The 15478-nt window shown below is 40.3% G+C and overlaps 1 protein-coding gene and 1 pseudogene across 1 annotated transcript in view; one reads left to right on the top strand and one right to left on the bottom strand.

Moving 5' to 3' along the window:
- Positions 1–15478, top strand: part of Ccny (cyclin Y) — a 117085-nt gene that overhangs the window by 86217 nt on the left and 15390 nt on the right. The window contains exons 6-8 of the mRNA XM_034510057.2: positions 3219–3276; positions 3367–3486; positions 10252–10418. Coding sequence (XP_034365948.1) covers positions 3219–3276; positions 3367–3486; positions 10252–10418 — 345 coding nt within the window. The remainder of the gene's footprint in view (positions 1–3218; positions 3277–3366; positions 3487–10251; positions 10419–15478) is intronic.
- Positions 14530–15324, bottom strand: LOC117713730 (aldo-keto reductase family 1 member B1 pseudogene; annotated as a pseudogene).

Raw genomic sequence — 15478 nt, 5'->3', positions numbered from 1 at the left:
CCCCCCCCCCGAGATGGATCTTATGTATCCCAGGCTGGCTTCAAGCTTACTATGTAATCAAGAATGATCTTGAACATAGAGCTACTTTCAAGTACTGACGTTACAGGAGTACAACACGACACCTGACTTTTGCCATGCTGTGCCTCAGACCTTCACTCATATTAGGTAGATGCTACCAGCTAACCTATTTCTCTGGTATACTAGATGGTTTTTAAGGGTTTCCATTCACTAGGAAAAATTAAACAGTACTTTTGGTAGTCAAAAGTTAAGTTTTGTGCTGACCAGGTTTTTGAGTGGCTTGCCACATGGAAATTGAAGGGATCTGCTGACTCCTAGTGGCTGGAAACATAACATGGTCAGAGACATTGAAGCCAGGTGCACACAAGAGGAACTTTGCTTTCAAGTTACAGAGTAAGACTGAAATTTGAAATTTGAAATTTGAAATTTGAAAATATAATTTGAAAACTCAAATTATATTAAAAGACTGAGCTTTTCTTTCGCTTGGGTTTGTCTATGCCCTTGCTGCTAGGCTCTTATGGACAGGCACAGAGCACAGGTAGAGATACTCAGAATTTTTGATCAGTTCCTATGCTCAGTGCTGGAATGGACACTGGACTGTTTTATAGAGATGCTAAATTTATAAAGCAGATATTTATTTAATGTGTTTAATGTGATAAATATATTTAGGAATAGGTCAGTAAGTTAATGTTCTCAAGCTGAGCCTAAACTTTATATACAAACTAGAAATTTTGTGGTGTTACCCAAAAATCACTGTGAGGTTGTTTGTTTCTTTACATGTTTTGTCAACTTAATGTAAGCTAGAGTCATCTGCTAAGACAGAACCTCAATTGAGAAAATGTCTCCATCAGAGTAGCCTATAGGCAGTCTGTGGGGGCGTTTTCTGATTGAGGGTTGACTTAGGAGATCCCATCTGACTGTGGGCATTTCTACCCCTGGGCAGGTAGTCCTAGGTTGTATAAAAAATATCAAACTAGGCAAGCCATTAAAAGTAAGCCAGTAGCAGCATTTATTCATGGTCTCTGCCTTCAGCTCCTAGCTCCAGGTTCCTGCCTTGAATTTCTGCTTCAACTTCTTTTAGTGATCATCTGTGATTAGAACATGTAAGCCAAAGGTCTCTTTTCTCTTCAAAGTAGTTTTAGTGTTTTATCACTTTAGCAGAAAAGCAAAGTAGGACCTGTTCACCATTGTGGCTTTTAAATGAAATTTGTAGACAAAACTCAAATTATATTAAACAGTTAAATGTAAGTAGAGCTGTCACTGATCAGGTGACATGCTCTTTTTTATGCTCAGTGCCAAAACTTCAAGGCACTGAGTTGACCAGAGGCCAGCAGCCCAAAGCACCAGAGTAGTGTCCAACATCTCAAAGAATTTTGTGGGTCAGAGGCCCAAACTTCTGTGTAAAGCATCAGTTAGTATCCCGTAATTCTGTGTAGATTAGAAGCTAGCAATTCAAGGCACTGTGTGGGCCAGAAGAAGCTGGTAGTCTAAGGTTCTGGGTGGTCAGTAGCTTAAAGCACTGTACAGATGAAAAGCCAGCAGCTCAAAGCACTTTGTACACCAAAAACCAGCAGCTCAAAACACTATACATCTGAAGCCATCAGCTCAAGATTCTAGATAAGTTGGTTGTCAGCCATGATCCAAAGCGCTGTGTGGGCCACAGGCCGTAGCCCAAAGCAGTGTGTAAAACAACAGTTGAAGGCATGATGAGATCAGAAACCAGCCCAAAATGCTGTGTAGACCACACCCCAGTATCCCAAAGCAGTCTGTGAACCCGAGGCCACAACCCTACTTCTTACATGTAGAGCCATGGCTGGCAGCCTTGTGTACTGAATGGTCCAGTGCTTCTAAACATGGTTCTATTCATGAGCCTTCTGTATTGGTTTATAAAATACATATACAAACCAAACATATGCTGATAAGAGTTTACTACAGTATAAAGTGTAATTTTACCATTTATTAAAAAGGAAAATATATTTGTGTAGTGGTGAGAGGGATGTTCTTATTTATTTTTACATAAAGAAATTTGAGCTGAATATTTGATACTGCAGGACACAGACTTTTGAACTTTTTGGTATTTTTATAGTTTTTAATGTTGAGGATGCTGCTTCACATACATATCCAATACAAAATGGCAGAAGTATGTTTTAGGGCCATTTCAGAAGTTGCTGGAAATTCTGTTCTTTCCCATACCAAATTTACTGAGCAATAGTTGATGAAACTCAAGTCAACAACCCAACCTGCATTTTTAAAAATCAGGTATTGTAACACAGTATAATTCAGAGGTGTTAATTTTGATGCTTCTGTACTGAGAACTGACAATAGGAAAATACCAAAATTATTTGTTTTTCATAATTAGATCATTATGATTCTATAAAGTCAGATACCTTTGTATAGTAAGAAACACTATAGTTCATAATATCCAGGAGTTTCAAGTCCAAGCTGGGGTGGGGTTCAAGCAGTTTCCTTGGCATTGTTTGGCATGCAAGCTACAGTGTGCATGCTGTGTGTTCAGAATAAAAGCTGAAGTGCAGTCACATGGCTGGCCACAGATGAATGCTGCTAGAAATATCTCAGAATCGCTTTGTTGCTAGAGTTAGCAGTATGTGTTGTGACAGTTAAAGACTGGTTTCTGTTGTCTGCTGAATGCTCCCTTTCCCCATACCCATCATCATATTCTTACTAACCATCAGAAGAAAAAAAAAAACTGATAGAATTAGGTCATTTTAGGTTTGGTTCATTTATAGAGCCATAGGGGATCTTGAGCAGGCAGAAAAATTGTGAAAGCTGTGGAATACATGAGGTAAAGAACTGAGCAAGGCAGTCAGCCTTATGAAAAGCAGACAGAGTTGGAGAGAAGACATGGGGAAGAGGAGCATGAAGAGAAACAAGAAGAAAATGATTGACACCTGTATGAAGATGTCAAGATGAAAACCATTACTTTGTACTTACTTAAGCTAAGAAATGAAGAGGAGAGTGTTGGAAAATTAAAATCTACACTTAATTCACCTAGAAGTTTTAATCTTTGTGGCTTTTTCAACAAAAGTGGATTAAATGCTGTACTTGAGAAAACTAGCAGTCTCTCTTAAATTTAGCACTTCCTGTCTCCTCTACTACAGTTGAACTGAAATGTGTTATATTTCGAGTGGCATTTATTCTGAAGAAAGTAAACTCTTGATTTCTATTGCTTTCCTTACCAGGGACCCAGATGGAAGGATGCTCTTAGATATTTTTGATGAAAACCTCCACCCTCTTTCGGTAATTGCCTCCTTATGTTTTATGAGATGGTTTAGTTAGCAGGCTTGATCCTGTTAGGTGGCAGTCATCTGAAAACTTCTTTTTTTCTAGAAATCCGAAGTGCCACCAGATTATGACAAACATAACCCAGAGCAGAAGCAGATTTACCGGTTCGTTCGGACTCTGTTCAGTGCTGCTCAGCTGACAGCTGAATGTGCCATTGTCACCCTGGTGAGTGTCAGATGACCCTGGGGAAACTTGGTGAAGTTTCAGTGTCTTCTGTGAGAGTAGACGGTGGATGTCTCAAGAGAGTGTGGAGAGTATTTAATAGTCCCCTTCTAAAATCATCTGTGAAGTCCCACTCAAAGGTAGTCAGTGCTTTCAGCACTGATGTTTTCAATGCAGATGCATCCAGCAGGGCTGATGCAGGGCAGTATGGACTAAGAACATCCTCTACCAATGTCAGGTTGCCCTCTGTTCACTTCCTACTATAGTCTTAATGACAGCATTCCAAGATGTAAAGTGTCAATGAAGTCATATGCATCCTTGGCCTAATATAAGAAATGTGACTATGACTAGCTTCTGATTTGTTTTTACATAACACTGTAGGATAGCCAATTTAAAACCTCATGGACTGTCTAGATTAGTTATTTGAGAAGTAGATTTAAGAGAGTAACCTGACCTTTACATAGCACAGCACTCAGATGAGAAGAAGCTTTGCCTGTGAGTGGACATGCCTGCAGAGCAGACTCTGGCTGCCAAGTTTCTGGGGAGATTGTTGTCTAACAGAAAGCTCACAGAAGGCTTGGTACTACATCTCCCCACACTAAGCTTTTATATAGCTTGGGGTAACTTAACAGTAAGCCATTTGCTCATTTGTGTGTTGGTTTGTAGTTCATCACTCCCTGGCTGGCTGCAGAGTGAGACTTGTTCAGATAATCCTTACCCATCCAGAATGACCATAGGTTCTAAGATCAAACTGGGAAGTGTGTGCACACTGTATCCTAACAGGAATTTGTTTTACAAAACAAAAAATGAGCAGCAGGGTTGATAGTTTCTGGAAAAGAAGGGCTGAAAAGTTGGAAGACAATTGAGATTAATGGTAAAATTTATGCTGTAAGATGAGTTATTAATGTAAGTAATAATAATATATATTAATATAGATCAGTGGGTTTAACTGACATTTCTGTTCATGACATAAATATATCAGTATTGTAAATTAATGATGTCAATCCTCATCTTTCTCCTTCTGTGATCACCCTGTTCCCAGCCCACTCATATCAGCTGAGGGCTAGCCATAGAAGCAGGTTCCTTCTAAGAACAAACCTTGGGCCTGCTGTGTTTACTCTTTACTGTATATACCACAGATTGGGTGTATATAGTACACTACAGGGCTGCAAAGACTCTTAAGAACAAAAAATAGCGTTGCTCTGATTACAAAACTAAAAAGTTTGTATGTGTGCACTTGTATGCTCGTCATGCTTGAGGTTTTCTTAGTAGCCACTCTTTGCTACTTAGAAATACAGGGAGGTGTTTTCTGCTGTTGAAAGAGCAGACAGAACCAAACTTTCTAATGGCAGTCTTAATTAATGGCTTACTCAGTTTTCTGTAGAAATGCCAAGCCAAATAAATAAAGACGGTGTTTCCATTTTCACTTGAGGGAACCATCAAGACTTTCAGACTTGTTCTATAATAAAATACCATGAGCTAAGTGACTTTAAAAAGCAAAACAAAACAAAATAAAACAAATTTATCTGGATATGATATCATGCACCTAAAGTTCTAAATATTTGGGAGGCTGAGGCAGGAGGATCACTTGTGCTATGGAGTACAAGGCCAGCCTATGCAACACAAAAATCCTAGGATCAAAGGGGGGAGAGAGAGAGGTGGGGTGATGCTGCTGTGCTGAGGATCAGATCTGAGATGTGCTCATGCCAGCACAGTAGCTCCTACACTGACATGCAATCCTGGCTGTCTGTTGAAAAATTCTATACATCAAGTACTAAAAAAAACAAATGGAAACTTGTAAAACAAAATTTTAAAGCAGGAAGCTATAGTTATTCCCTTAAAATAGTTTGTTTCTTGGCTCCAAGTTTGAATTTATACAGCATTGTTGAGAGCTGAGAGTTTGGATAATAATTCTCATGCCCTAAAATAGACATGATAACATCTGAAATAGGATATAATTGGAGATGGAATGAAGATGTCAACTCTTATTACTGGCTTGATCTTTATATTCTTGACCCAGGCCTTATTGGAGTCATCTCTGATTAACTAAACCAAATAGTTATAAGACTACAAGATTAATATCCAAAAGAAATTGTATATTGTTTGAATTCAGGCCATTCACCTCACCTACATAATTTTTTAAATTCAGGTAGGTATAACTTCATCACTGTTGAAGTTTTCTTTATGTTTGTCCTTTGTTCAGCTTGAATTTAGTCTTCTGCCCTAACATGCCTTTGACAGCTCTTCTTTGTCTGTGGTCAGTGGAGTACTCTGTGATTCCACAGTTGGCACTAACCTGTGCTGTCTGGAAAGTCCGTAGGATGGCCTTTTGCATAACTATAATGTGAAAGTTTAATTGAACAGTGTCCTATTAGCACTGTCTAGAAATAATATCATGAAAATCAATTGGATATTATTCATTGACTTTGCATAGAATTAGAGTACAATAATAGTAATACCCCAGGAAATATGGTATTACTGACAAGTTCTGCTGAATCACATGCTAATAAGATGTATTCACTATAGTTATCTCCCACAGTGTATCAGCTGCTTTCCTCACATGTAACATGTTATAAAGTCTTCCTTCAGTAAGCCCTCAGGATATCAATAACATCAGAAATCAAGTTGGTTCTTTTAACAAGCAGTGCCTATTAGTGTGTTATTAGTATCCATGAACTAAGGTCATTTAACTCAAAATAAAGTTTCACAGCTACCTTTCTACCTAAACCAGTGGGAATTATTGTTTTTGGGTAGAACAATCTCTCTATATGTGATTCAGGGGCAGGAAATGCTGTCAGAGGAGCTGGCACAGGTACTCTGCCGCACTGACTTGTGATTTCCTCAAGCAGCCAGAGTTTCAATTCCAGAAGGAAGCTTCTTCATTCCCCTTTTCTACCCTCATCTCTGCTCTCAGCCTACCCTCGTAACTGCTTTTCTGTCATTAATGCTGAGTTTAATCTTTATTGCTTACCATGAGAGACAAAAATTTCATTTCCTTCCTGGGTACTTGGAAGTGTGTGGAAAGCCTCTTGAGGTCTCCACAAAGGAATGAGCCCAACAAAGAGAATGTGCCAGATCTACTTTTCCCTCCAGCTTCCTGCCCCATTATCCTCTCTCCAGCTCCAAACAAGGGAAGGGATTCCCCTTCCCATCCCTCTTACCGGGCTCTGCTGCTCTTCCTTTCAGGCCTTGGGTCTGCCTGCACCGACTCAGGTTTACAGCTCAGTCATGTCTCCTTTGCTCTGCATGCTCACAATCTATGGAACATCTTTTGGTTCATCTCAGACACAGAGCACACAGTCAGATCTGCAGTCACCTTCCATAGCTTTTTCCCTCTGGTACCTCTCGTTTCTAATAAAAGTATTTAGCCAACTGCACATTCTAGAAGCCTTGGGTACTTACAAGATGGCCATTTTTGGTGGCTTCGAGGTCATTTCCTCCAAGTATCTGGACTATAGATAGTCTCCACAGAAAACACTACTTCTCTCTATTTAGCCTGATTCATAATTTTTCCTCCAAGTGCTATATTAAGTCATTGATGTATCCCAGGCCCCTCTCTCACCCTGATTGGAGGCTCAGGGTCAGTATAGTGCATCCAGTGGGATCTGCACCTAGATACTGATTATTGGGTAAGTGGCCTCATTGGTCTGTCCCCTTTCTGTTGTCTGCTATCATTAAGTCTGTAGTGCTGCCTGATGTCTTATGTTTCACTTCACCTAGCACATCTCTGCTAGCCCATGCTACTGTCCTGATTCTCTAGGACTTGCCAAAATTGAGCCTCTCCGGGGAGCCCCCAGTACCATATCTGGTGTGGATTTTCTTTCTTTAGGAAATCTCTGTCCTCTGTTGGGCTTCCTGTGGGGTTCTTAACCCCTTCAGGGCCTTCAATTCTTACCCCCAACTTTTCCCTAAGAGTCCCAACTGGGGTGTGAATAAAGAATTTAGTAAATAAGTAAGTAAAAAAAGACATAGAAAGCAGGAATTATATAAAAAATAAATAAATTGGACTTTATCAAAGTTAAACATTTTCTTTTCCACGTGTGCCTTTTTATGTATTTTATAAATATTTAGGACTATACAGATATAAATATATACATATATATGCAAGAATAACATATACATATTTTATCTTTATAAAGCAAGTTCTTAAGCATATTGCAAATCTGAGCTTCATTTTTCTCATACAAAGTTTCATTTTGTAAATGAATATCAATAAAAACTACAAAATAAATTTATGATTAAGAGAAGCTTTAAATAGTCTAATTTAACTATGGAAAACTAATAGGCATCTTATTTAGGACACAGTTTTTAAAAAAGCATGTGTGTGTAAGTGCTCATGAAGGACAAAGAATCTCCTGGAGGTAGAGTTATAGGGAGTTGTAAGCCACCTACCTGATATGGGTATTGGTACATACCATATCAAGAACTTGGGTCCTCTGAGCCATCTCTACACCCTATGACAGCTTGAGTGAAAGACTTTCTGTTTGTTTTGTTTTGTTTATGTGTTTGCTTATTTATTTGTTTGTTTTTTATTTTTTTTTTACTTACTAAATTTACATAGCACACACTGCCCTCCTCCTAGTCACCCCCTCACACAATCCTCCCCCCCCCCCCCCCCCCCGGCACATCAAGTCTCTTCAAGGCAACCCAGCAAGAAAAACATATCTTACATACAGTTAACAGATTTGGGGTAGCCCCCTCTCTAGTTGTTCAGGACCCAAATGAAAACCAAGCTGCATATCTGCTACATGTGTGTGGGGAAGCCTAGGTCCAGCCTGTGTATGATCTTTAGTTTGTGGTTCAGTCTCTGAGAGCCCCGAGGGTCCACGTTAATTGACTCTCTTAGTCTTTCTGTGGAGTGTCTATTCCCTTTGGGGTGGCAATTCTTTTTCCTGTTCTTTCATAAGAATCCCAAAGCTCCATCCACTGTTTGCCTGTGGGTGTCTGCATCTATCTGAGTTAGCTGCTGGGTGGAGCCTCTCAGAGGACAGCCATGTTAGGCTCCTGTCTGCAAAAATAACAGAGTATCATTAATAGTGTCAGGAATTGGTACTTGCCCATAGGATGAGTCTCAAGTTGGGCTGGTTATTGGTTGGCCATTCCCTTAGTCTATGCTTGATCCCTTGTAGAAAACAAAAGAAAAATTTTGGGTCAAAAGCTTTGTGGGTAGGTTGGTGTTCCTATTATTCTGTTGGGAATCCTGTCTGGCTACAGGAGGTGGCCTCTTCAGGTTCCATATCCCCTATGCTGTGAGTCACAGCTAAGGACAACCCCATTGATTCTTGGGCACCTCCCTTATTCCAGGCCTCTGTTTTGTCCTGGAGATGCATTATACTGAGTGAAATAAACCAGGCCCAAGAAGATAAATATTGAATAAAATATTTATAAGATACTTGTTCATAGAGACCAAAAAGTACAGTAGTGTTTGTAGGAGTTGGCAAAAGGAAGAATTCCAGGGGCTGGAAGAGAAAGAAATTGTTCAGAGATATGTGTAGAGTTTGGGGACAGTAAAAAAGCTACATATTGATGGGTAAAGATGGTTACTGAACATTGAGCATACCTCAATTGTGCTGAAAATACAATTAGAAATGATTGTACAATAATGTTGTGACATGTGCATTTTACTACAGTAAAAACCGTAGCAGCAGCCACATGTGAATAATGAAGCTCAGTTTTTAAAAACTAGAGAGAGGCGGGAGGATCTCTGTGAGGTTCATAGTAAGACCCTGTCTTTAAAACAAACAAACAAAAGCTCTGTAACAGGCAACAAGATGGCTCAGGAGATAGAGGCACTTGCTGCACAAGCCTAGAGACATGTGTTCCATCCCCAGAGCTCACAGAAAAGGAAAGGAGAGAGCTGGCTCTGTAAGGCCATCCCCTCACTTCTACCTGTGCACTATGGCACATGTCCTCACACATCATACATACACAACAATGATTTTTAAAAATAAATACTGTGTAAGTCAGTGGCCTCTTGGGCACTGGCTAAGATCAAGAACAAAATACTTTATTGATTAAGAATAAATTCCTTAGGTTTGTGACCTTTACATTCTTTATGTGAGAAAGTATTTTGACCTGTGGCTTTGGGATTTATACCAGTCTCAATATTGACAAGATGAGCTACATTTTCACTGTTACAGCTGTCTCTAAGCATGCTCACTGGCCTCGAGCGTTTTAAGAAATAGTGTGTTCTGGTGCATTTATGGCCTCCAGATCATTGTTCTTGTGAGATTCTTGATTGTTGATTTTGAGAATGAGTGGTTCTGTTTCTTGTACCTTCTCCTGGGCGCCTTTCCTTCTGTCTTGTATAATTCCACTGGCTGTGTTAGTTTTTGTTTTAGCTTACTATATTTTATTGTACTATCCCTAAGTATCCTATTCTAATGAGGGACAGAAAGGAAGTGGATCTCAATGGGATGGAAGGTAGGCAGAAACTGAGAGAAGTAGAGGCAGGGAAAACTGCAGTCACAATATAATATGCAAGAAAAAAAATCTGTTTTCAGTAAGAGGAGAAAAACAGGTAAAAAAAATAGGTTATATATTTTAAGTGTACTCAACAAATTTTTTTATATATGTTTAATATACTTGATTTTGTCAGTACCTTTGACATCATTTCAAACCTTTTTTTTGTTTTTTAACTGATTAGAGCAAATTAGTCATATAAAGAAATAAGTGTGTCCAGGTAACTCCTGGTTAAAAGACTGTTGAGTTTACTTGGGTGTAGGAGACAACTGAAAGCTTAACATTGGTTTCCTCATGTCTCCTCAGGTATACCTTGAAAGGCTCTTGACATATGCAGAGATTGACATCTGTCCAGCCAATTGGAAGCGCATTGTTCTAGGGGCAATCCTGCTGGCCTCTAAGGTGTGGGATGACCAGGCTGTATGGAATGTGGATTACTGCCAGATCCTGAAAGATATCACAGTAGAGGACATGTAAGTGTTTCGGGACTGAGTGACAAGGATACCATGCTTATTTGGGGTGGTAAAAAGTGAGTGAACTTAGCTGACTGTTTTAAGCCAGCCCAGCAGGGAACCTGGCTATGGAAATATAGTGAATTGTATTTCTCATCACTTTGATCTAGAACAGGTGCTGGCAAAACTTTCTGGTTTTGGAAAGTATTTGCTGAAACTCTGTTACAGGTAAATATTTCTTTGGGGATTTGTATTTGGGTTCCTGTGTCACATCAGCGTAGTGACAAAGTCTATATTCCTCTGTGGGCAACAAGACTAATCCAAAAAGCTCAAAAGCTAAATTAGAATGTTTTCATTTGGATTCAGAGGACACATTCCATGCTTTGGCATATTTGGCAAGTTCAGAAACTGAAAATTATTTCTGTATTCTTGGGCTTGATTTGCACAAGCATCTTTCCACCAGTCTCTCTGCAAGTCCAATGGAGGAACCTCCACATGAGGACAACTGTCCACCTAGCTCCCAGGGTTATGTGATGATGTCCCAGCTGAACCAGACCTCAGATTCTGTGAGAATTATTAGCTGAAGGCCTATACATAGGTGTCAGGGAACTGAGAAGGGAAGGCTGAGTCATAGAAGCACTCAACTCTCTCAGCCACCAGGAGTCTGTTGTGCATTATTGTCAGTTCTTGTGTGTGGGGAGCCGACAGAAGGCAGCTATCATCCTTGCAGCCATCTTGAGCCATATACCCTGACAAGAGATTTGATTATAATAGCCTGCAACAGCTGAGCACACTCTGATAACATCTTGTTTTAGATACCCAGGGTCTTCCCTTGGGTGTGTGAGACTTAAAGTTGTGATTTAGAGCCGAGACTTAGAGATCAGATTTAGAGACAAGTCCTAAGGGTGTGACTTAAGGGCCTGATTTAAGGGCGTGGCTTAGAAGTGAGACATAAGAGGCGAGAGGCAGACAGAAGAGCTGAATACAACTTGGAGTAGGAATTAGGCATTAGGTAGAAGACACTTGGACTAGAGAACTTGGAAGAACTAGGTAGTAGGCAGTAGGCACTTAGCACTTGGAGAAAACTTGGAACTTGTAGGCACTAGGAACTAGGAACTAGGAACTAGGAACTAGGAACTCAAGACTTGGGATTTGGACTAGGAAGAGACTGAAGAATAAATGGGATTGAGTCACACTCTGCCTGGTCTCCATTCTTCACATTCATCCTCTCTCTCTCTCTCTCTCTCTCTCTCTCTCTCTCTCTCTCTCTCTCTCTCTCTCTCTCTCTCTCTGAACCCTGACCCATGGATCGGAGCTGCTTGGGGCAGTGCGGGCTAACAAGTTAGTCCCCAAGGCTTTTGGCAGTGCGGGTCCCAACATTGACAGAACGGTCGGAGACATTTTGGACCCCAAACGTGGGGTAGAGCAGTTCTCAACATTTCTGTCTCCCAAGCGTGGGGCAGCTCGGGCCGCAACACTTGTGCTCATTGCCTGGCTTAGCTCTTGAGCTAACCTCCTTGAGGAAGGAGGTTACCAGCTATATACTATTCACACCACATTCTTGGCCCAGTAGCCTTAGAGCAAGAATCCTTATGCAAACTTTGTGGGAGAGGCACCAGGCTAGAGGCACATTGGCTAGTAAATGATATAGCCAGAATTTATATTTCTTCTCTTGGGAACGGTTGAAGCCAAAATTGTCTAAACTATATATAATATTGTATTTTTAAATGATTATCTGTCTGTCTAATGGGATTCAAGTCCTTTTCTATACAAAACCTATGAAATCTGACTAAAATTCCTTCAGCTGAAATTTAGTGTAAAGAATTATTTGGAGGCTGGAGAGAGAGCTCAACGATTTATCTTTGGACGTATCTAAGATTCTTGGTTTAGACCCCAGTAGCTGCAGAAGGGGGGGGGATTATTTAGATGAGCACGCACTGAATACATGAAATATGTGCTCTTGTGTTGATTATTTAGATGAGCACACACTGAATACATGAAATACGTGCTCTTGTGTTGATTATTTAGATGAGCACGCACTGAATACATGAAATACGTGCTCTTGTGTTAGATCGTCAGTACCACAAGCAATTATCTATTATAATGAGGTTAGATTTTTTTTTCAAGTAAGGATTTTCTTGAAGAAAACTAGTTTTTTGAAAGCATTATTTTACATGTAATACTAGTACTCATGTAAACTAGAACTCATACAAAAGTTCTATGTGTTCCATATTTTGTCAAAAGAAAAATAATGTTTTTTAGACTAGTTTCTGGCCTTTCTTTGAGCCCTATTGGTGAGCAAGCTGACTAATTGCCAAGCAAATCACACGCTAATTCTCATCAGATCATATTAGCCTCTGGTGGATGATAGACAGACCTCAGCCTCTTAAGTCATACAATAAAGTATGCCAGTTTTTGAGCAAAGAAAAAAAACACACAGTGACCACTTGGTTCCAGAATGTAGACTATAACCAGATGTGTCGTGCAATTGCCAGTGCTTATAACTGGAGACAGGAGGATCCAAAGTTTAAGGCCAGAGTATATATAAAAAGTACTTTTGAGGAAAATAGAATGTGTCCTTGTCCTTGAGCTTCTTGTGTCCTTCACCTACCTCTGGAGACTACAGGCCTCCATTAAGCTTTCTCCTCTCTCTCCTGACTAATTAACAGGCAGCCTGTTGAAACTCTTGTGTGATAACCCCTCCATTTGTTCTGAGTGCCAAAGTTCTTGATTTGAATAGGCTATGTATCTATGTGCTGAGAAGCCTATGTATTCTCAGAGGGAAACCAGTGACACACTTGGAGATCTGTGGTGTACAAGTTTGATTGTCATGTCCTAGCCCCAAGCAAAAGACCCAAGGCTATGGAATTCTTTCTAGTAGGACATCCGTGAAAAGAATGCTTTGGGTCATGATCTGCCTTGACCAGAGAAGTCTTCACACATTTAGCTTGGTTATTCCATCCCTAAAAAAAAATTTGGAAAATTTTATCTGTCCGCTATGAGGTGATGCTAAAATTTTTTCATTAAGTGTGATAGCACACACCTTTAATCCAAGCACACAGAGGCTGATACAGGAGTATTCATGAGTTCCAGGCCTGCCAGATACCAAGACTTAAGAGGATGCGGACAGGTTTTTCTCATCATAATTTGTGATTAACCCCATTTTAAAGTGGCAAGTGCCAGCCCTGAGTGTTCTTACAGTCTGGGGTTTTAGATTATCCCTTTTCTCATTGGCTTAATTTTTTTTTTTTTTTTTTTTTTTTTTTTTTTTTAGTTTCTTTGCTTCTTAATTTTTTCTTAAATTATCTGTAACAGAAAACATCTGTACAAAGTGACACTGTAGTGCTACTTTCTGGACTGTAAAAGTATCACTTATAAACTTCTTCACCTCATTATTGCTCAGTTGATTAATACAGTATGAAGAGTCAGCTGTCATGGCACATACCTGTAATCTCAGCACTCAGAAGTGTATAAGCACTCAGAAGATGCTGTAAGTTTCAGAGCAGCCTGGATCCTGTCCCCTCCACCCCCCCCCCCCCAAAAAAAAAAACAAAAAAAAACCAACAACAACAAAATATAGGAATCTTTAAAGGTTATAGAATAAACTAAATCTATTAATGAGGTTGGTATAGCTGATTTGTTATTCCACCAGTTTATAATTTTATGTATGATTATTACCTAGTGACATAATTAATTGCATTGTTATCTTGAGTAATATAATAGCTGCAAGACTGAGACATTACAAGGGATTTTTTTTTTTCACCAAAGCAGTTTTTATTTGAGGCGAGGAGAAGTCTAACCCATAGGATTACAGTTCTTTAAGCACTCAAATTTAAGTGTTAGTGGTACAACTTGGGCTATAAATCTTGCTTATCTTTGGTTGGAAAGGGTATTCATGTTAAAGTCCTCCAAGTGGGTAAGAAGAAAGACCAAGAAAGGCTGGAAGAAACACCTCAGCTACTGGTACTGCCCTTCAGATTCTATGTCAAATTAACAAACTCTCACCATCTGATCTGCAAGGTGCCACCCATTGCAGAGGGACACAGGCCACAGGACACTTGCAAGGGCAGATGAGGCAGAAAGAACAGATGTAAGTTGATTGGGGAGGAGCAGGGATCTGTCCTCCTCAGCTTCAGACTTCTGCATGGAAGGAGTCATCCTTGTGTTTGGCACAGCTCATCAAGGCACCCACCCTCCAGCTCCTGTTGTAGCTGAATAGAGTGGTCATGTCTTCGCTGCTTAGCTCAAAGTCAAAGACCTTAACGTTCTCAGCAATGCGTTCTGGTGTCAGCACTGGGGCTGTAGTTTTATTGTACTTGGCTGCAATTGCCTTGATCCTGGGATTTTCCAGGAGAGATGGATCTTTGGGCTTAGCCCAGGGCCTGTCAGGAGAACCAAGGGGACTGTATGCAGTTACCATGCTGCCTTTGCAATGGCAGTATTCAGTCAGCTTCTCCTGAGTTAGGTATGGGTGGCACTTGATCTGGCTAAGTTGGAGACACCAATTGCTTTTACCAAACCTTTATCCACTAGTTGTTCCATAGCTGTCCAAGTGTCCACAAAATTCATGTCACTAGGAATCACGTTTCCTGATTCGTCCAGTGAGAAATAATCGGGCCAGGCTTGAGGCCTTTTGACCAGTGAATAAGGTAGAGATCCAGCCTCAGGTCGCCAAGTGTCTTTTGGCAGGCTCCTTTCTCCATGCTCTTTTTGTGGAACGTGCACCACAGCTTGCTGACTGGCACTTCACCACCTGCTGCTTGAACTTCTTCTGGAGGGCCATTCCTACCTTCTTCTGGTACACCTGGGTGCAGTCAATGTGGCGATACCCCATGTCAATAGCAACCTTCACAGCCTCAGTCACCTGGCCAGGAGGAGACTTCCAGGTGCCCAGGCCCAGGGTGGGCATCTTGGTGCTGTTATTGAGTTTCAGATAGCTAGCTGTGATTGCTGCATATTACACATCTGGACTGGCAAATGTGCCAGGAATTTTGTTATATTAGTGCCACTGAACTATTTTGCTGTTTTCTAAATTACATACTAAACTCATTGTCATCTGTTAATACAAATTACCTAAGTCC

Source organism: Arvicanthis niloticus, chromosome 8 (genome assembly GCF_011762505.2).
Source record: "Arvicanthis niloticus isolate mArvNil1 chromosome 8, mArvNil1.pat.X, whole genome shotgun sequence".
Classification (NCBI taxonomy): domain Eukaryota; kingdom Metazoa; phylum Chordata; class Mammalia; order Rodentia; family Muridae; genus Arvicanthis; species Arvicanthis niloticus.
The sequence above is the reverse complement of the archived record's forward strand: the minus strand, read 5'-3'. Positions and strand labels throughout refer to the sequence as shown.